The sequence below is a fragment of the Cyprinodon tularosa genome, unplaced genomic scaffold (genome assembly GCF_016077235.1).
Source record: "Cyprinodon tularosa strain WSP-4 unplaced genomic scaffold, ASM1607723v1 ctg32, whole genome shotgun sequence".
Classification (NCBI taxonomy): domain Eukaryota; kingdom Metazoa; phylum Chordata; class Actinopteri; order Cyprinodontiformes; family Cyprinodontidae; genus Cyprinodon; species Cyprinodon tularosa.
In genome coordinates, this window is record NW_024039030.1 from 2,133,307 (window position 1) to 2,153,854 (window position 20,548).

At 40.3% G+C, this 20,548-nt stretch overlaps 3 protein-coding genes across 5 annotated transcripts in view; 1 reads left to right on the forward strand and 2 right to left on the reverse strand.

Annotated features, from left to right (window-relative positions):
- tet1 (tet methylcytosine dioxygenase 1) overlaps nt 1-8,104 on the reverse strand; it is a 43,554-nt gene extending 35,450 nt beyond the window's left edge. Inside the window, exons 1-2 of the mRNA XM_038293071.1 lie at nt 7,757-8,104; nt 5,071-7,211 (exon numbers count right to left, since the gene is read on the reverse strand). Of these exons, the coding sequence (XP_038148999.1) occupies nt 5,071-7,047 (1,977 nt within the window). The 5' untranslated portion in view covers nt 7,048-7,211; nt 7,757-8,104. The remainder of the gene's footprint in view (nt 1-5,070; nt 7,212-7,756) is intronic.
- Nucleotides 7,208-10,889, reverse strand: LOC119788545. The gene is made up of 4 exons (XM_038292940.1): nt 10,651-10,889; nt 10,197-10,479; nt 9,740-10,041; nt 7,208-7,211 (listed from the first exon to the last, which is right to left on the reverse strand). Exons 1-4 carry the CDS (start codon nt 10,887-10,889, stop codon nt 7,208-7,210), a joined length of 828 nt encoding a protein of 275 aa, XP_038148868.1.
- Nucleotides 10,890-13,386: 2,497 nt separating this feature from the next.
- Nucleotides 13,387-19,336, forward strand: slc25a16 (solute carrier family 25 member 16). Of its 3 annotated transcripts, XM_038292906.1 has the most exons (11): nt 13,387-13,676; nt 13,758-13,810; nt 13,924-14,057; nt 15,842-15,934; nt 16,020-16,153; nt 16,232-16,295; nt 16,434-16,555; nt 16,633-16,696; nt 16,775-16,937; nt 17,042-17,110; nt 18,773-18,929. In XM_038292906.1, exons 3-11 carry the CDS (start codon nt 13,964-13,966, stop codon nt 18,927-18,929), a joined length of 960 nt encoding a protein of 319 aa, XP_038148834.1. In that variant the 5' UTR covers nt 13,387-13,676; nt 13,758-13,810; nt 13,924-13,963. The 3 variants fall into 3 exon arrangements, with proteins under 3 accessions (XP_038148834.1, XP_038148833.1, XP_038148835.1); XM_038292905.1 differs by having other exon boundaries at nt 13,387-13,810; nt 18,773-19,336; XM_038292907.1 differs by lacking the exon at nt 13,758-13,810.
- The last annotated feature ends 1,212 nt before the right edge of the window (nt 19,337-20,548 follow it).

The following is a 20,548-nucleotide window of genomic DNA, read 5'->3' on the forward strand; positions in this document are numbered from 1 at the left end:
CTCGAACACTATGCGCTGGTAATTTCCACTTTAAAAGTGGTAAGGATCATCTTTACCAGACTTAATAAAGGCAGCATTAACATTGGCTGATCAGTCCTGATCAGTCCTAGTTTATTCTAACATAGTGGACAAAGGTCCCCTCCTAAAAAAATAACATTAAACAACCAAGCAGCAGTTATATAATCAGCCATAATCTGCTACTGTCACTGCTACAACTCTGATGACTCACTACGTCCACGTGTCTACATTTGTATACAGCATACACGTGGATTTCCACATCCATGCAGACCTCTCAAGGGCACACGAACAACGGTGAACTGTGCAAACACCCGTCATTACCCCCAGTTTCCAATTTCCAATTTAGACTTACACAACTTTTATTTTCATTTTGTATACACAGTGTTTACAAAACGAAATTTCGTTTTCTACAAATTTCATAAAATTTCCATTTCCTAATGTGGAGCAGTGATCAAATGTAAACAGTGTGGGAAAAAGATTCTAAAAATATGCTGCATTGTAACCCATATCTTTTCAGTTAATGGAAACTTATTGAGGATAAATATCTGGGAATAAAAAAAAAAAAAAAAACCTTAACTATGTGGCCAACCAAATGGTTTGACTATTTGCTCAGTGAAATGCAGGTTGGAGGTTGACAATGCAGTTAAAGCATTAAGATCAGGTCGAGCTCAAGGTTTTTCGAGAAACTTGATGTATACATTTGGGAAAGACTCACCTTGAGTTCTATTTTATATTTTCTTTTTAAGTAGTATTCATTTTTAACCAGCCTAAAAAAAAGAGTCTCCACATCAGGAGTTTGTGGCAACAAGTAGCTATTTGGTATATTGAAAGCACTGGTGTCTTTTTGGTTCCGGAGAAAGAAGTCACTTTTTTAATCCTCTATAATGGCTCCTATTAGTGGCTAAAATTATAAAGAACCAACAAAAGATCATACATACGTTATAATACCATATGCCCCCGTTGGAAGCTTTATTAAGTTTTTCAAATGATTCCTGAGTCTCATTTTCCCAAAAGGGTGACATAAAAAAAAACATTAAAGCTATAGTGGAAGATTTTCATAGATTTTTGAAAAGACCGCTCTCTCCACTTAAAAAAAAAATGCACATCCACAACCCTAAACCCGGTCCCAAGAGGGAGCGTCTATTAAACGCGTGTGAAAGCATGAACGAGCCCATTTCTCCTCGTGCACGCTCTGTTTAAAAGTTGCTGTTCACATCACTTATACAAGCTAACTTTCCTGAAGAAGATTTGCAATTGTTCAGCTTTTTCAGACTCACCACCGGTAGGTGAAAATGCGGATGAGCACGTAGGACGGCCTTACGTAAATCACCAGAATGATTGGCAATTAGGAGGACCACTTATTTTGATGATCGACCCGGAAAAAGAACATCCTCCAATATACCTTTAATACATTTTTAGATTTGTTTTTGGTATCATTTTGGAAACTATGTTTTTCTTTTACATCATTTTCCAAAAATATCAACATCCTATAGGAGAAAATCCATGTACTTAAAAAATACAGATAAATAGCAACAGAGTTCCTATAACAGATATTTACCTCAAAATAAGAAATTTAGTTTTATCAGAAGCTCATTTAAAACATGTGTCTCTAAACCACTTTATTTGACTGGATTGAAGGCAAAATGGATCTTTAGATTTAAAAGGTTGTAGACCCCTGATCTAGATTGTAGGGTGAACGACTGACTGACTTTTCATATCAACTAAAATCCTGAACCGGCGCTGGTTCATTCAGAAAGCAGTACAGATAAAACTCAAGCTTTTCTTTTTTTTTTTTTTTTTTTTTTTTTTTTACTTTCGCTAATTCGTCAACAAGATAGGAAACAGTGGTGCAAGATATGACTGAAAACACAACTGGTACTATGTTTAATCTATTCAGCGTCTATGCTGAATAATAAACCTCCTACTGCATCCATTCCTGAGTAGCTCAGTCTTCTTTTCCATCTAAATCCATCACGATGAAGAAGTAGGGAACCACCAAAGCTATTTAAAATGCCAAGCAGCTGTGATTAAAAGCAACCCTACAAGTATAATACTGAACATCTTCATATCCATTAACTAGAATTTAACACAACCATGATCTGTTTGCATTTTTTACCAGATACTTAGGCCCCGTCCACACGAAGACGAACCCTGGCCTAAACGCACAAATTTTTCACCAAACCAGCCTCTCATCCACACGAAGCCGGCGTTTCGGGGGTCTGTAAACGATCTTTGTTTTATTCAGCCTTCAGAGTGGGAAGATTTCGAAACGCCGTTTTCGCGTTTCCATCTTTACGCTCTAACCGCATATTTTTTTTTACACGCATGCGTCATAGCGTCGCCTCTAAACACGCATGCGCGACCAGTATCACAACAACAATGGCGCCGTTGCTGCTAATGCTACTCACCCTGCTGTCGGGCTTACAACAGAATCTTCTTCTTCTGGAATATATCCAGGAAGAACAGAGCAATATCGACGACATAGTTCAGCACCTGAATTTGACTTAACCACGAAAATGGACCCGCAGGGCAACCATGTATAAATATTAGTGCGCATGCCCAACATTTCGTCGCCTATTTTTGCTTTGGCACCACAGCGCCACTTACAGGCCTGGCATACATTTTGCAGCATTTTCATGCATTCGTGTGGACGATCACATTTATTTTACGTCTCCGTCTTTACGACAAACGTTCTGGAAAATATTAGCGTTTCGTGTTCGTTTTGACTTTGTGTGGACGGGGCCTTAATGAACATCCTCATTATTATTAGGAATGACCTGCACTGGTAATTATAATTAGCAATACAGGCTCAGCCATATGTGTATTCAAAGACTAAAGGAGCATGCACACTAGAGTGTGTACAGCTATTTATTTATGTGTTAGAGATTTATTTATACAAATACATGTTTTATTACTGTGGCTACTACCAGTATCTTTTAACAAAAGGCCTTTATAAAGATATTATTGGTGAGGAATGCTTTTGTTTTGTTTTTGATAACGAGGGTAAAAGACGTGAACTGCTATTGCAATGCCACATCACAATGTCTTGACAGCATAGTGGTTAAAAAAAAAACTTTATCAATCAAGTTGAGCCTCAAAGTAAAGAGTTGAATGAGGCATAAAATGTGTATATATGCTACATTTGCTGCTCGGGAGGCATGCCAGAAGATAAAAAAAACTGTTCTGCTCCACTATCATAACTGTGTGGAATTTACTAATCTCTTCTAGATCCTTAATCTGGAACTCTGTGTTTTCGTTGACAGACATCAAGATTGTTATTTTTAGAATCAATTTCTCCAGTCGGTTTAGAGTAAAAAATCTAATATGCTCAATGATGTAGGAATTGGAGGTCTAGTGGTTAGGGCATAGAGCTTGGAATCCTGAGGTTGTGAGTTTGAAACCCACTCCCACAGACTGCCACTTGTGCCCCATGATGTTAGCCCACTGCTCCCCAAGGGGATGGGTTAAATGCAGAGGTAAATTTCTCCGATGTGAGATCAATAAAGTTTAATCATTATAGGCTGATCAGTGATGCTGCGGGCCTATTTCTCTTTCAAAGCACATGGGAACTTTGAACCTTAGCATGACAGAATGAGCTTTTTAACACTAAGGCAATATGAAATATTAAATAAAATTCCAATGATAAAAAATTATAAATTAATTGTATTTGTGTTTTGTTTATTACAAAAAAATGTGTCTAACAAAGCAGTTTCGGCTGTCTTGTAACCAACTTTTTTAACAGTATATGGAGCCAAGTGCCTTAAGAGGTTTTTTAAAATCCACACATCAATTGGAACCAGGAGTGTTTTTAACAACTTAGTAGATGTTTCATTCATACCTAAAGAACATTTTGTATCCCTGCTTAATTTAGCTATTTAATTAAGCTATGATTTGCTATTTCAAATTAATCTTTTGTTACGAATATCTACACAAATCCGCAAAAGGACCAACCCAGATAAGCAAAGCAAAATGAGCTTAAGACATTAGGAAAAACAAAGTTGGCATTTAAAGTATGTTACTGTAGGAATCCTCATAGATATTGGTTATTGTATGACTACGAAAGAAGGGTAAGTAATGAGGAAATTCTATCTTATGCAATAAGATATATATATATATATATATATATATATATATATATATATATATATATATATATATATATATATATATATATATATATATATATATATATATATATATATATATATATGTGTGTGTGTGTGTGTGTGTGTGTAGTAAATAGCAATTATACTAGTTAAATTTGACATTTTTACATATAGAGAAACAACCTTTGCAGAGCTTTGGGTTAGATCAATATTGAACAGGCAACATGTAGAGTTAACAACCTACTACATGAAAGTAAAGGTATTAGGAAGTATCTTGACTAGTAAGCAGTAGAGGAAGTACTGCAGCAGATGGCCACAAAGCCTTGATCTCATCAAGGCTGTCAGCCTGAAATAAACCGAGTGGGAGACTAAGTCTGAGAGAATGGTTTGTAAATTCAACATATTCTCTCTTCAGTGTTTTGCTTTTCATGATTAATTCGTGCAATATATAAAAACTTTGTTTTTTAAGGTTTTCTTACCACACTGCTAAAAGTTACTCTCTCCATTGCAACACTGATGACACACACAGACACACACAGCCATGTGAAGCAGGGTTTACTTTCAACATGTGCTGAACTGCCAGCAGTCATGTGGCTCCCCCCTCTAACAGTCGGATCTCTATTTCCCAGACACAAATGCACAGGCAAGCACTTCCCCTTTCACTCTGTGACTATCCGTGACATTTAACAGGACAACACCACAAAGTCCTGTGCTCACCACCTGATAGCACTAAGCGAGCTATTTCACATTCGGTAACCGTCGATCATTGCTGTTATGAGTAAGTGGGAAACCTCAGAAACGCCACTGGGGAATAAACGCCTTAGATCAGCTGTTAGCAAAGGATTGTCTGCAGAAATTCACTTAGTTTCCTTTATAAAAATCCCTTGTCTGACGAAAGACTAATTTGTTATTCAGATGGAACAGTGAGGAGTATTATTTTTCCTACCTGTACGTCACATTGACTGATTACAGATGGCCTTCTCCTCTTTAGCTCCACACACTTCCTAAGCTTGCAGATCTGATGGCCAGTCGTGCGATTGAGGCAGCAGCTGCACTGGCCACAGTTAATCTTCTTGAGGCATGGCTCGCACGCCCCACACCTGCTGCGCTTCTTCTTCCCCTTCCTCTGTGGTTTCAGAGCTGGGTAGGAGAGTGAGCCCGTCCCCTCTGGCTGCCAGGATCCGGGTAGAGCGGAGAGGCCGGCTTCCCCGTACCCTGTCTCTGACTCTGTGTCACAGGAAAACGAGGAGCGTGTGCTTTCCGAGCTGTAGGACAAAGTGGAGCTGCTGTCTACAGAGGGAATCGCGATCTTTGGCACTGGGTCATACTCTGGCATTGCTGACTGAACGTCGACCACAATGAGGTTTGGTTCTTGTGTTCCTGCGATGGATTTGGTGTTAGTTTCGGAAAGTGGTGAACAGGAGGGGAAAGACGTCGCACTTTGCTGCTCTGTAATTTTGTCACATTCATCTTTGGTCTCTGCGGGTGTGCAAGCTTGCCTCTCTCCACCAGTAGCGGATTTTTCTCTTCGGTTAGAATCCCACAGACTCCTTGGTTGCAGGGATTCCCGACAGATAATGACCGGTGTATTTCTAGTCACAATAACAGTCTGCACGCTCAGAGCTGCATCAGGAATAGTTGAGGACCCTGCATATAAAGGTTTAGCACCTTCAACTGTAGGTTGAAAAATGGTCTTTTCCCGGCTTACGACCTTCAGCTCACATGGATCTGAGGCAGAGAGAGCTTTGGCGGGACTTGAGGTAGCTGTGTTGGAGCATACATGCACAGGTGACTCCGACTCGACAGAAAGTGGGTTACAATGCGGCGGATCAGTTCTTTCAAAGATTGGAGTGCTGGTTTGGGTCTCCTTTTCCTCAAGGTCTTCACTCTCGCCACTACCAATCTTCACAGCAATTTCTTCCTTCTCTATCATTTCGGATGGCCTCTCAACCCCCGTCTCTGCTTCCGGGCTCTCCCCATCTTTTCCTGTGGCCACTAACTCCCTTTCATCTGTCCTGCTTGCTATCATGTCCAGCTCTTCACCCACCTCTGCTTGGACAGCGTCCCCATCATCTTGCTTACCACTGCTGACAAGATGTTCAGACTCTTTACCAAGAACAGATGAAGTGTCATCTTTCTCAACGCTGCACAACGCATCCGACGAGCCGCTGCCTGTTAACTCTGAGAGGCCAGAGGCATGATCTCCACATCCATCCCCTTGCCGCCCATCACTGTTGTCACAAACTGCAGCCACAGCAGCTTGCTTTAAACCACATTCACCATTATTGCTAAAAGACGTGTTGTCTTCAGTTTTAAGACTGACACAGCTGTGCTGCACATTGTCATAATGAGCGTCAGCTTTAGAGCTGCCCTCTGCAGCGTCGTTAGGCTCAAGATTTGTTGCATCTTCAACACCACCCTCATCAGGAATTCCGGGAGATTCTCTGTTGTCCGTTTTCTCATTTTCTTCACCATCAGAAGGATTGTTGATGCGGATGCTTGAGGGCTTGTTTCTTGTATTTCGTTGTCTGGATGCAGCTCTTCTCCCTCTGCTCCCCCTCCTGCTGTTTTTCCCTTCTGTGCACGCTTTAGGAGACTGGCAGGGAGCAACAGACACTTGCGTTCCCCTTTGGGACTTCCTCTGCCCGAGGGGGTTGTCGGGCAGACTGTTTGACCGTCTAAGACGAGCAGATCCTGTTACATTTACGGCGTGGCGACCTCTGCCAGGGGACCCCCCTGGATCCTTCCCGCTTCCACGTGGACTCCGGCCTGACTTAGTCTGATTGGCTCTTGCTGTTGACCTTGTAGATTCTGCTGGTGTTTTGTGGGAGTTAAAGGTTTGGCTCCTGATGCTGGTCCCTTTCTTGGCATTTTTTCTCTGAGCAGGTGTCTGTCTCCTAGTTGTTTTGGTAGAGGCAGGCATGGCTGAGGGTGTAAAAGAAGGGACCTCTGGCAGCCAGCATGGGAGCCAGGTAATGGATGATCTCTTGCTCAAAAAAAAAAAAAAGAAGCGTAAGTTATTTATTCTGTTAGAAATTGTGCTTTAATTGCAAATTATGACAGGTGTAGGAAACTGCAGCTCATCACCTGTAAAAGAAAAAAGGACAAAAAAAAATTTTTAAAACATAGCCACACGAATTGAAAAAATATTTTTAAACAAAAAGGGAAACAACTTCTTGCAACTCAATTGTGTAATTTAAACTTTATTTATCTTTACTTTGCAAAGCAATGGTGGCAATTTTGCCTCTCCTTAAATGGCCACTCGACGTGCAATGCCGAGGGGCTGACGTCAACAAAGCAGTAAATAGTAAAAACAAAAGAAATAATCCGAGGAAGTGCGTAAAAACAGCCATGGACAGGCTTTAACAGTTTAAAGGGCAGGCCCGTCGTCTACATTGGGCTCTGCCCGGAGGTCGGCTCCTGTTTTCCTCTTCCTGGCTGGCGGAAGACAGGGTTATTATCGTGTAAAAACCGCCCTCAGCGACGCGCTTTATTATTATTTCTGCACTTGACCGCTGTCATTTAAATTACACAAAGCAATGCGCGTCTGGCTTTTCCTAAACGCTGCCTGCCTATTGCGTTTTCTTCTTCTTTTTTATTTACACCCTAACGCACCGAAATGGTTTACATACCGCAGAGACAGCAGAGAGGGAGAGTTGGACTGCCTGGACCGCAAATAATCGCTCCAGTGAGACCTGTATTGGTTTCCCTGCTCGGTAAATATAGACGGCTGCTTGGTTCAATCTCCTCCAGGCTGTAATGCATGGGCATGATACCAGCACGGACAAGCAGAGGTTCGGGCACCGCCGCTTTCCCAGCCCCGCTACCGTTTAAAGCATTTCTGGAGCACGACGCTGAGTTGAAATGTAAATCCCTATTATGTCAATCCATTGAGGGCTGCCCCGTTCTCCCGAACAGCAGACGAACGCAGCCCAAGGTCTCAGCGCTGGGCCGACAGCTCGCCTTTGAGTATGAGCGAAAACCCGGAGTGGATCAGACTCAGACAGGCGCCAGAAGGAAGGGCTCGCTCCAATAACGTTACTACGGAAGAGGATTAGGGCCACTGAAAAAAAAAAAAATTAACTCATTTTTTAATTTTATATAATATGAGAAAAAAAAGTCAGAATCCTGACTTTCATCTCAGTATTCTGACTTTTTTCTCATAATTCTTACTTTAATCTGATAATTCTGACTTTAATCTCAGTTTTCTGACATTAATCTCATAATTCTGACTTTTTTCTCATAATTCTTACTTTAATCTCAGAATACTGACATTTTTCCCAGAATTCTGACTTTAATCTCAGAATTCTGACTTTTTATTTTTTCAGAATTCTGACTTTAATCAGAATTCTGGCTTTTTTCTCATAATTCTAACTTTAAACTCAGAATTCTGACTCTAATCTCAAAATTCAGACTTTTTTTCTCAGAATTCTGACTTAAATCTCAGAATTCTGACTTTTTTCTCATAATTCTAACTTTATCCTCAGTATTCTGACTTTTTTCTCAGAATTCTTACTTTAATCTCAGAATTCTGAAATTTTTCTCAGAATTCTGACTTTAATCTCAGAATTCAGACTTTTTTCCCAGAATTCTGACTTTTTATTTTTTCAGAATTCTGACTTTAATCAGAATTCTGACTTTAACCTCAGAATTCCGACTTTTTTCTCAGAAATCTGACGTTTTTTTCGTAATTCTTACTTTAATCTCAGAATTCTGACTCTAATCTCAAAATTCTGACTTTTTTCTCAGAATTCTGACTTTATCCTTAGTATTCTGACTTTTTTCTCATAATTCTTACTTTAATCTCAGTATTCTGACTTTTTTTTCTCAGTATTCTGAATTTGATCTGAATTCTTACAGCTAATAAACATGTTAGCATCAAGCCATAGCCATGTCTGTTTTATGTCCATTTTGTGTTCAGATGACACACACAAACTATCATATGAACAGACAATTAAAAAAAGCATTTAAACACTGATGTGCTCAGTGTAAAACACCATTCTCCATTCATCATAATGACTTTTTGTTCAGTGTTACACTTACTACAGACATTAAATACATAAGTGCGTTGTAAAATATTTTAGAATATTGTTTTTATACTCAGAACACACAAATATACTGTAACAAACATGTTTTATTTTTCCCACAAAACAATGTACACAGTGTACATCCCAACTGACAAAAAGTTGCACATACAGTGCAGAAGATTTTACTGTATACAGTTACAGTAATAATAAAAACAACAAAACAAAATAAACTATGCTGCATCCTCTCTTCTGTTTCGGTCTGGCCACAGCACCTCATCTACATCACAAGCAATGTTTTCCCTGGCCAAGCAGCGGGGGAAATATCGCCTAGCATGGCGAATCCAGCCATGAAAAGCATCAACTGCTATATCTCCACATGCGTCTTCCATAGCTTGGAAAAGGGGTATACGCGTTTCTGAATTTAGGTCGTACACTTTCCATCTCCAGGCAGAAAAAAATTCCTCAATAGGATTGAGGAATGGAGAATATGGAGGGAGATAAACAACTGAAAAGCGTGGGTGGTCAGTGAACCAGTTATGAACCAGAGCAGCCCGGTGGAAGCTTACGTTGTCCCAAATGACAACGTACCTGAGCTGCTCTGGGCCGTCTATCTGATCTGGTGGAATGAGTGTGTTGTGTAGGGTGTCCAGGAATGTGATCAGATGGGCAGTGTTGTAGGGGCCAAGGGTAGCATGGTGATGGATGATGCCATGGTCGGTCATCGCTGCACACATTGTGATGTTCCCTCCGCGCTGGCCAGGGACTCCAACAATGGCACGCTGGCCGATTATATTCCTTCCCCTCCTTCGTCTTTTTGTGAGGTTGAATCCAACCTCATCAATGAAGAAGAACTGGTGCTCCACTGCATCCACCTCCAGCTCAAGGACTCTCTGAAACACACATGACAATATCAGAAGTAGACATGGAGCGGTCTCTATTGTGAAGCACAATCATTATGATTACAATATAATAGAAAGAAATATGTATGATTTATACAATGTTGACAGTATGCATCAAAGGTGGGAATGTACTGTATAGGACGTACTTGCACATAGTTATATCGCAATTCTTTGACCCTTTCTGAATTGCGCTCAAATGGCACCCTGTAGACCTGCTTCATCCTCAGTTTATTTCTGTGCAAGACACGGTCCAGCGTTGATAAACTTACCCTATCAATATTTTGAAATATCTCATTGTTTTCTATTATTTTTCTTTGTATTTGCCGTAAGGTAATGGCATTATTTTCAAGAACCATGTTCATGATCTCTGTTTCCTGTTCAGGAGACAGAAGACGGCCCCGTCCACCTCTTGTTGGTAATCTTTCAGTTCTGCAATACAAAGAGTGCAATACTGTAAATACTGTGTAGGAATACATTTCCCAAATACTCGAAACACAATGTCCTACAGAACAGTCCACAGGTAATACTGTACTACTGTACTCATTGAGTACTGTATTGATATGCAGTACTGCAGTTTTGTAGTGAGAGTAGATTTCTTACCTATTCTCATTGCGGAAAGTCCGGATGATGGATGCTACAGTGTACCTGCTCAAATTTGGCTGTACTCTTTGCCCAGCCTCCCTCATTGTTAGGCCATGGTTGACCACATGGTCAACCAAAGTTGCTCGGATCTCATCAGAAATGATTGTCCTTGGCCTTCCTCGTCCTCCCCATCGTCCTCCTCTTACTCTCACTCCTCTGGCTCTGGCTCTGCCTCTGTTTACAACATTGGCCTCCATTGCTCCAAAACAGAAGAGCTCACCTGTTGCCCTTCTATGCTAAAGCTCTGATTGCTGAGTGGAAACATGTGTGTTAGGTGTTTGCCCATGTGAGGAGTCAGTGTGCATAGTAGGGAAATTAACTTTAGAGTTTTGAATAACAGTGTGTTCCTTGTGAAAACAAAAGATTTTCTTCATGACAATTGTGTGTAGAGTTTTGGAAAAAGTGTGTTTTAGAACTGCAATTTGAGTGTAAAGCAGGAATTGTGCTTGTAGTTTAGCAGAATTGGTTCAGGGGGTTGGTGCATGAGTTACATTTTGTGGTCATTGTGTTTCAAGTACCAATATTTGTGTGTAAACAATCGAGAAAAACTGTAATCACCTTCTGCTCTTCCACTAATGAAATAGTATCACTGGGCACCGCTCAAGCACGTAAAAAGTTGCCTAATTCCGTCATTTTCCACCATTGTGTTACTGTTCCTCCCAAACAACTCACATCTTTGTCAGTGATGCTGAGTGCTCCCACATCTCTTCCTTCATGGTGCCCATCTACATTACGTAAGATCCTGAATTCTGATATTAAAGTCAGAATTGTGAGGAAAAAAGTCAGACTTCTGAGATTAAAGTGAGAATTCTGATTTTTTTTTCTCATATTATACTGAAATAAAATTTAGAAAACAATTAACTTAAAAAAAAATTTCAGTGGCCCTAATCCTCTTCTGTACGTTACAAAGGTTTATTTTGTTTTTGTTTTTTTCCCTTTAATCTCGTTTTGTGGCGTATGTCCTTTTATGCTCCTTAAAAATGAACGTTTTAAAAATAACCTTTTCGTGGAGGGAAGTTTGTAGTTCAAAAACAAAAACAAAAACAAAGGTTATGAGTATGTCCCAGAAAAAAGATAAAAACAAACCACTGGAGTTTGTTTTCCAAGTTTGAAGACGTTTCGCTTCCCATCAAGTCTTCAAACTTTAAAAACAATGTCCAGTGGTTTATTTTTAACTTTTTTTTATGAATATGAACTGGAGGACTCTTTACCAGTTATTTAGTATGAGTATCAATCTACCCATCAATCTTCCCTGTCCCTGCTGGAGAAAAGCAGGCCCGAATCATGAAGCTGCCACCACCATGTCTGACAGGGGGGATGGTGTGTTCAGGGTGATGTGCTGTGTTGCTTTACATGAAACTTAAATTTTTACATTGTTACCAAATGTTCAGCTTTGATTTCATCTGACCAGGTCACCTTCTTCCACATGTTCGCATTGCCTCCCAGGAAGCTTTTTGCAAATTTTAAACAAGACTTTTTATGGATATCTTTAAGAAATAGTTTTCTTCCATGAAGGCCAGGTTTGTGCAGTATACTGTACAACTGAATGGTGTCCTATGACAGAGTCTCCCACCTCAGTTGTAGCTCTCTGCAGTTCATCCACAGTGATCATAGGCCTGCATCTCTGATCATGAGCTAAAAGTTTAGAGGGATAGTCGGGTTTTTGTAGATTTACAGTGGTCTGATACTCCTTCCATTTCAATATTAACGCATGCACATTTCTCCTTGGGATGTTTAAATCTTGGGAAATCTTTTTGTATCCAAATTTAGAAGCTTTAACCTTCTCCACAACAGTATCTCGGGAATGCCTGGTGTGTTCCTTATTCTTCATGATGCCCTCTGCACTTTAAACAGACCTCTGAGACTATCTGACAGCAGGTGCATTTATACGGAGACTTGATTACACAAACATGGATTCTATTTATAATCCTTTAGGTCAACATTGGATCACTCAGAGATCCCACTTTTAGAAAACTTGTTAAAAATCTATATTTTACTTTACAAAAATATAATTTAGTCAGTTTTTATTTATTATTGCATGTTTTCATTTTTCTATTTGAATTATTAGTGTGAATTTAACATTTTCTTTAATGGCAGGGCATGTGCATTTTCAAGCACAACTGTAAATATCACATACCAATAGAAATGTTGCATTTCTCCCAGCAACAAAGAGCAAAACCATGTTGTTTGTCTTTGGTAAATGTCCTATGAAATAAATACAGAAATATTTAATGCAAATATAAAAAATATTAAATATGAATACAATATATTATATTAATAATATATAGAAATGTGGATATTCAGCTATATGTTTATAAAATAAAACATGTATTTATAAATGCATTTATTTTATAGATATTATTACAATGTAGTTCCAAGGAATCACATTGTTCTTTTTCAAATTATTTGGCATTTATTTTTTCATATACTAATCTTTAGTTAAGGACTTGTTTTTTGGGGGTTTTGACCCTCTATACCTGGATATGTTCACCATTGTATTTTAAAATGAGTGTTGGTTAGTAAAATAAAAATTGTTATCTTATATGGGTTTACATAAAATGAAAATTAGTAAATCATAATTGTAATGTCCCTACATCAAAATACATCAATCTTTAAAAGTGTTTTCAACGATTTCAGGTTATTTATCTAAGTAGAGAGCCCCTTATCTCAAGTCCCTCCCATTTGTTGCGTCATTTTACTGCGACTGTTTTTGTTCAGCGGTCGAAGGGCACCGATGTTATAACTTCTTACACATACAGCCGCTTTTCCTTTTTTCTCCGCATTTCTGTCTCGTATTTAACCTCCAAAGTAATCGACTGAACCCCTTCAGCAGCTCCTAGCGGTTTTTGTTTCTTATCTCATTTCACCAGGCGGAAATAAAGGACAGGATGGAAGAAAAGGTTGGAGAAGGTGTAGCTTGTAGTCGATGAAAACGACCCCTCTACTTAACCGTTAAGTCTCAGCCTCAGAGGTTAAATTAGTTTGTAAGTATCCCTCTATAGCAGACATCGGGAACTTTTTTAGCTAAAGCTCAGTTTGAGTGTGGACCTGATTCTTATTCATAGATTAAACATTTCTGGAGGATCTAGTTTCCCCTCCAGATTCCAGTTGGTTCTCTGTAAGTTGGAACATTCTCTTGCGGCCGCCATTAGTAGATAAAATAAGGAATGTGAAAATATTTTTGCCTTATCTAGATCCAGCAGCTCATAGTCTCACGATATTTTTGCGCAGCTTCTAAGGCATGGATGTGTCAGATCGCTGAGCAGAGAAGATGACATCGGAGGCTTCTGTCTCTACAACCTCCCCTACAAGCAGCACCCCAGCTAAAATAGACTACTACTGGCTTCGCTCCTTTGTAGCAGGAGGTAAGATCTGATGCATCAAGTAGTGAAACATTTTCAGGAAGGGTTGAGTTAAATTCATGGTTTAGTTATTATTAATACATCACTTCCTATCTTGATACTCCAATTATTTTTAGCATTATTGTCCTAAAGTCTAATAATTTCCTGGGTCTTTCTGTGTGGAGTTTGCAGGTTCTCTGGTGACCCGTCCAGGGTACCTTGGTGTTTTTTTCTCTGAAAATATGTAGACACACAGAGCGGTGATGTTTGATGGCTAACTCCATCCATCCATTATCTGACACGCTTGTCCCAATTGGGGTCGCGAGGGGTGCTGGTGTCTATCCCCAGCTGTCTATGAGCGAGAGGCGGGGTACACCCTGGACAGGTCGCCAGTCCATCGCAGGGCAACACAGAGACAAACAAGACGAACAACCATTCACACACACATTCACACCTAAAGAGAATCCAGAGAAGCCAATTAACCTAACAGTCATGTTTTTGGACTGTGGGAGGAAGCCGGAATACCCAGAGAGAACCCACGCATGCTCAGGGAAAACATGCAAACATGATGGCTAACTCCTAAACATAAACTTTAGACATGAACCTGAATAAGATTCACATCACTGAAATATCTCAGTATTTGGATCAAACGACATAGAATATTTGTTCATCCTTTTGTAATCCACTAGAAATGCGTGTCGCAATTTGATCATTTTACAGCTTTTACACAAGATTTCTTCCTATTAGCAACAGGATAATAGGGCATTTAAGCTGGTTTTAAACTAGCTTGGTGTGCATGGGAGTCTTGAAAACATTTTTTCCTCTTCTTTTACATTTTACATTTGTTGTTTTAATTTTCCTGCACAGCGTTTTGGGGTAGATAACTTCAAACAACCCTGTGTAGATAATGATGGTTAACTGAATATTAGAACATTGATCCTGCTCCACTTTAGAGGTGGTCAGCAGCACCAAATTCCTGGGGCTGCACATCACAGACAACCTTACCTGGACTGTAAACACCACCTCACTGGTCAAAAGGGCACAGAACCGCATGTGCTTCCTGAGGAGGATGGTGAGAGTCCACCTGCCCCACCTATCCTCACCACCTTCTACAGAAGCACCATAGAGAGCGTTCTGACCAGCTGTCTCACTGTGTGGTGTGGAGGCTGGAGCATCGCAGACTGGAAGAAGGTGAGAAGATTAGTGAGAACTGAAGAGAGGATTATCGGGGCTCCTTTTCCCTACATAAAAGACATTTCATCCCAGCGCTGCTTGTCCCGAGCCCGTAACATCATCAATGACCCCTCACAACCCCACCATGGACAATTCTCCCTGCTGCCCTCTGGGAAGAGGCTTTGCAACATTCAATGCAAGACCAGCAGATTCCGAAACAATTTCTTCCCCATCGCCAACAAACAGCTAAATGTTGAAAAACCTCTAAATCATGTCACAGACTCTGCATCAAATTGACCATATCAATGCATTTTTTTCTCCCACAATGTTTACATTTGATCCCTGCTGCACTTTAAGAAAATGGAAATGTTAGAGAGCTGTACAAAATGAAATTTTGTTTTGTATAAACTCTGTGTATACAAAACAACAAAGTTTGTCTAAGTCTATATAGTTTCTCAGGTGCAAAACTCGGAATAGTCCAACTTCCAGTGGAAAGGGAGTATTTGTGTGTAAGGACTAGTTTACATTTCAGTTTCCTGCTGCACATCTTATGATGTAAATTGTATTTTTATGCATGAGGCCCAACCTTCTGTTTGCGTGTCCAGGTATGAGGATTATTTTTTTTTTATGTGTAGGTGTAGCAGGATGCTGTGCCAAGACTACTATCGCCCCCCTGGACAGAGTCAAGATTCTTCTTCAGGGCCAGAGCCCCCATTACAAACATCTGGGTAAAATACCTGCTGCCAAGCAAATGAGAAACTCCAGCAGGTCTTTGTTTTCCATAGGACTGAATCCTGTGATCTTTTTCTGTAGGGGTGTTCTCAACTTTGACTGCCGTGCCTAAGAAGGAAGGCATCCTGGGCCTGTATAAGGGCAATGGAGCAATGATGGTCAGAATATTTCCTTATGGAGCCATTCAGTTCATGGCCTTTGACAAATACAAAAAGGTACAGTGATAATTCCATCATGAAATAACTTCTTTAATGTATCCCTGCATGATATAATTGGTAATAATCTCTTCATAGCTGCTGAATACACGTATTGGGATCTCTGGACACATTCATCGCCTCATGGCAGGATCTATGGCAGGTACTGATAAGATATGCCTTCTCATCGATGTGTCCCATGCTTTACTGGCACAAAGAGAGCAATCACACTGCTGTCTTTATTGCCTTAGTGGTAGTTTGGTCCCAGAGGACTCTCATAAATGTTTCTTATGTGCTCCAGGTATGACTGCGGTGATATGCACCTACCCTCTGGATGTGGTCCGAGCCCGGCTGGCCTTCCAGGTGAAGGGACATCATCACTACTCTGGAATTGTGGATGTTTTTCACTCCATTTATCGAAAGGTGATTTACTGTTGGGAAACTTTACGAACGTACCCCTCGTCAAATCTGTTTTTAACCTTTTAAATTTTCCTCCAAAGGAGGGTGCGTCTGGCTTTTACAGGGGCCTCACTCCAACCCTAATCGGAATGGCGCCTTATGCAGGTAACTTTTGAGGCATTTATGTTGTTATTCAATGCTTCATGTTTAGCCAGTCTCTTATTTCTGGCTGCATCCTCCCAGGTCTCTCTTTCTTCACCTTCGGTACCTTGAAGAGTCTGGGCTTAAAGAATTTCCCTGAGCAGCTGGGACGTCCGTCATCAGACAACCCGGATGTGCTTGTTCTGAAGACCCACGTCAACCTGCTGTGTGGAGGAGCTGCTGGTGCCTTTGCTCAGACTGTATCGTAAGTGCTGTCTTCACAGACCTGTTAGGTTTTTCAAGTTTATTTTAGAATGCTGTTTAGTAACTATTGCCGTCTGTGTAATATTGGTATTTTGCTCACTATAGCTACCCCTTGGATGTGGCGAGGAGAAGGATGCAACTAGGGACTGCGCTTCCTGACTCGGATCAATGTGGGTGAGTATTGCTTCAGATCCGACTTGTCGTGTTTTGTTTTCACAGGGAGACTTTATCACATTAGTGATGGTTTAACGTTTTCTGAAAATACCTTATTTCACGTTTACTTTTTTAAAGCAAAATATTACCCTTAAGTTCTTCTCATATATGTTTATGTTTACACCCCAAAATGTAATGTGTATCATCAGAATTGTATTCAGTGGATGCGCACAGTGTTTTAAGCTACATTTTACAAATACAAACTTGCTTTTTCTTTAGTATTTAGCCTTGTTTTTTGTTTTTTTTACCTCTTTTTAAAACCAACCACCATCAGAGATCATTTAACCAGTCATTATAATCTCAGTCTAAATACCAAGCTGCTCCCTGAATGCATCAGGGATTTGTTAGAGAACATTAGTAAGCAAACATGGAGACCAAGAAACAAAATAGGCAGGTCAAGGAAAGGAAAATTTGATCATATTTAAAGTGGGGTTAGAATATTAAGTAGTATCTGAAACTATGAGCATATATCAGTTAACAATTTATAAGCAATCATGCCAAATGCAAAAATAAAAAAAGGTTGATTTAATTGGAAAGCTACTCAAAGATGAACAGATCGAAGAAAGGACGGCATCAATCAGAAAATCAGCTTATCAGCCCATTGGAACTCAGGAGGAGCCATGGATATCTACATCTCTTTTGAACGAATATGTTAAAAGGACGACCCTGATAAACCCCACAAATTTGACGGAAGATAGTAATTGTTGAAGAACGCAGTTCAATTCCAATGGATGCTCTTTTTCAGCGTGGCTAGATAATGACATGGCAGCCATAAATGAAAACCGGTTAGAATACATAAAGTTTTTATTTGTCAGAAATGTAAAAACGTTTCCACCTTTCAATTGTGGATTACTGCATGTTAATGCTGCACAATATCACCGTGCCAATATGTAGTAACACATTTGTTTAAAAACAGAAAGAATTAGAAGGTAAAGCAATAGTAAGGTTGTAGTTTCTAAACCAATACAGAACAAATAAGCAGCTTTTTCTAATAAAACCTTGTTGCTGAGACAGAACTTTTACTACTTTGTAAGTAGTTCTATAGATAACTGATTATCCAGAATCTATTTTAAAACTTGGTTTGCTTGTTTATTTATCTAAATTGAATCCTCATAAATCCACTAATTTAATCACTTTAAGATTTCCTGTTTTCCCTGCAGGCTTACTTTGTGTTGGTTCATCGTATAAAATCAAATACAATTTTGGATCGTAACGCATGAAAACATTCAAGTCGTGTGAATACTTCAGCTGGCACCATATCCTAAAGGTTTAGGAAACAAGCTCAGGAATTAATAAAAAAAAATATTTACCTTAATAAAACCCCCAAAACATAATGCAATACTATTCAAAAACACAACTTACTGCTCCAGCTTTCCTTTCTCTTCCATCTTACATCCACATCAGTTGGATTATAGTTGTTTTTTAATAAGTGGGGATGGAGTTCAATCTCTACGTGGACAGATTCCATGTAGATAAGGAATATATTTCAAGGACTGTAAATTGTGTTCTGAATATACTAAATAGTTTCTCTCAAACCACAAATGAACTTGTCTTCTGTTTGTAATTCAATGTCATTTAAAACTAGTTGAAGATAATCATATTCTTTGTCTTGCATTTGCACAGATCACCTATGAAGACCCTGAAGTATGTGTATGAGAAATACGGGATCAAGAGAGGATTATACAGAGGCCTTTCTCTCAATTATATCCGCTGTGTGCCCTCCCAGGCCATGGCCTTCACCACCTATGAGTTCATGAAGCAGGTTCTCCACCTGAACTAGTGTGAGTGACGCTGCTCCTGACCCCTGATTAACCTCATTCCATTGGGGAATCACTCTGTACGTCTTAGACTCCTATCGTACCCTAAAGAAACCAGAGCAGTCTTTTAACAAAAAACATGGAAATCGAACAAATGGGAGCCTCTTATTCCCTCTCATCTGCATCGTCAAGGAAGACGACTTCGTTTGTAGAAATTTCACATGATTTCTTGATCGGTGGTGCCAGCAGAAACAATCCTGCATTGATAATTTTCCCGCAATTTCATGTAATCGGAAGCTTACAACAAAAAGTTGTTTTTTTTTGTACTGTGTTGAATTAAAGAATTTGCTTTTGTTCTTTAAATTGTGGGGAATATTTGTCATTTACATTTTGCAGCTACAGATTTTTATTTGCACTATATACACTATATTGCCAAAAGTATTTGCTCACCCATCCAAATTATTGGAATCAGGTGTTCCAATCACTTCCATGGCCACAGGTGTATAAATTCAAGCACCTAGGCATGCAGACTGTTTTTACAAACATTTGTGAAAGAATGGGTCGCTCTCAGGAGCTCAGTGAATTCCAGCGTGGAACTGTGATAGGATGCCACCTGTGCAACAAATCCAGTCGTGAAATTTCCTCGCTCCTAAATATTCCACAGTCAACTGCCAGCTGTATTATAAGAAAATGGAAGTGTTTGGGAATGACAGCAACTCAGCCACGAAGTGGTAGGCCACGTAAACTGACGGAGCGGGGTCAGCGGATGCTGAAGCGCATAGTGCGAAGAGGTCGCCAACTTTCTGCAGAGTCAATCACTACAGACCTCCAAACTTCATGTGGCCTTCAGATTAGCTCAAGAACAGTGCGCAGAGAGCTTCATGGAATGGGTTTCCATGGTCGAGCAGCTGCATCCAAGCCATACATCACCAAGTGCAATGCAAAGCGTCGGATGCGGTGGTGTAAAGCACGCCGCCACTGGACTCTAGAGCAGTGGAGACGCGTTCTCTGGAGTGACGAATCGCGCTTCTCCATCTGGCAATCTGATGGACGGGTCTGGGTTTGGCGGTTGCCAGGAGAACGGTACTTGTCTGACTGCATTGTGCCAAGTGTAAAGTTTGTTGGAGGGGGGATTATGGTGTGGGGTTGTTTTTCAGGAGCTGGGCTTGGCCCCTTAGTTCCAAGGAAAGGAACTCTGAATGCTTCAGCATACCAAGACATTTTGGACAATTCCATGCTCCCAACTTTGTGGGAACAGTTTGGAGCTGGCCCCTTCCTCTTCCAACATGACTGTGCACCAGTGCACAAAGCAAGGTCCATAAAGACATGGATGACAGAGTCTGGTGTGGATGAACTTGACTGGCCTGCACAGAGTCCTGACCTCAACCCGATAGAACACCTTTGGGATGAATTAGAGCGGAGACTGAGAGCCAGGCCTTCTCGTCCAACATCAGTGTGCGACCTCACAAATGCGCTTCTGGAAGAATGGTCAAAAATTCCCATAAACACACTCCTAAACCTTGTGGACAGCCTTCCCAGAAGAGTTGAAGCTGTTCTAGCTGCAAAGGGTGGACCGACGTCATATTGAACCCTATGGATTAGGAACGGGATGTCACTTAAGCTCATATGTGAGTCAAGGCAG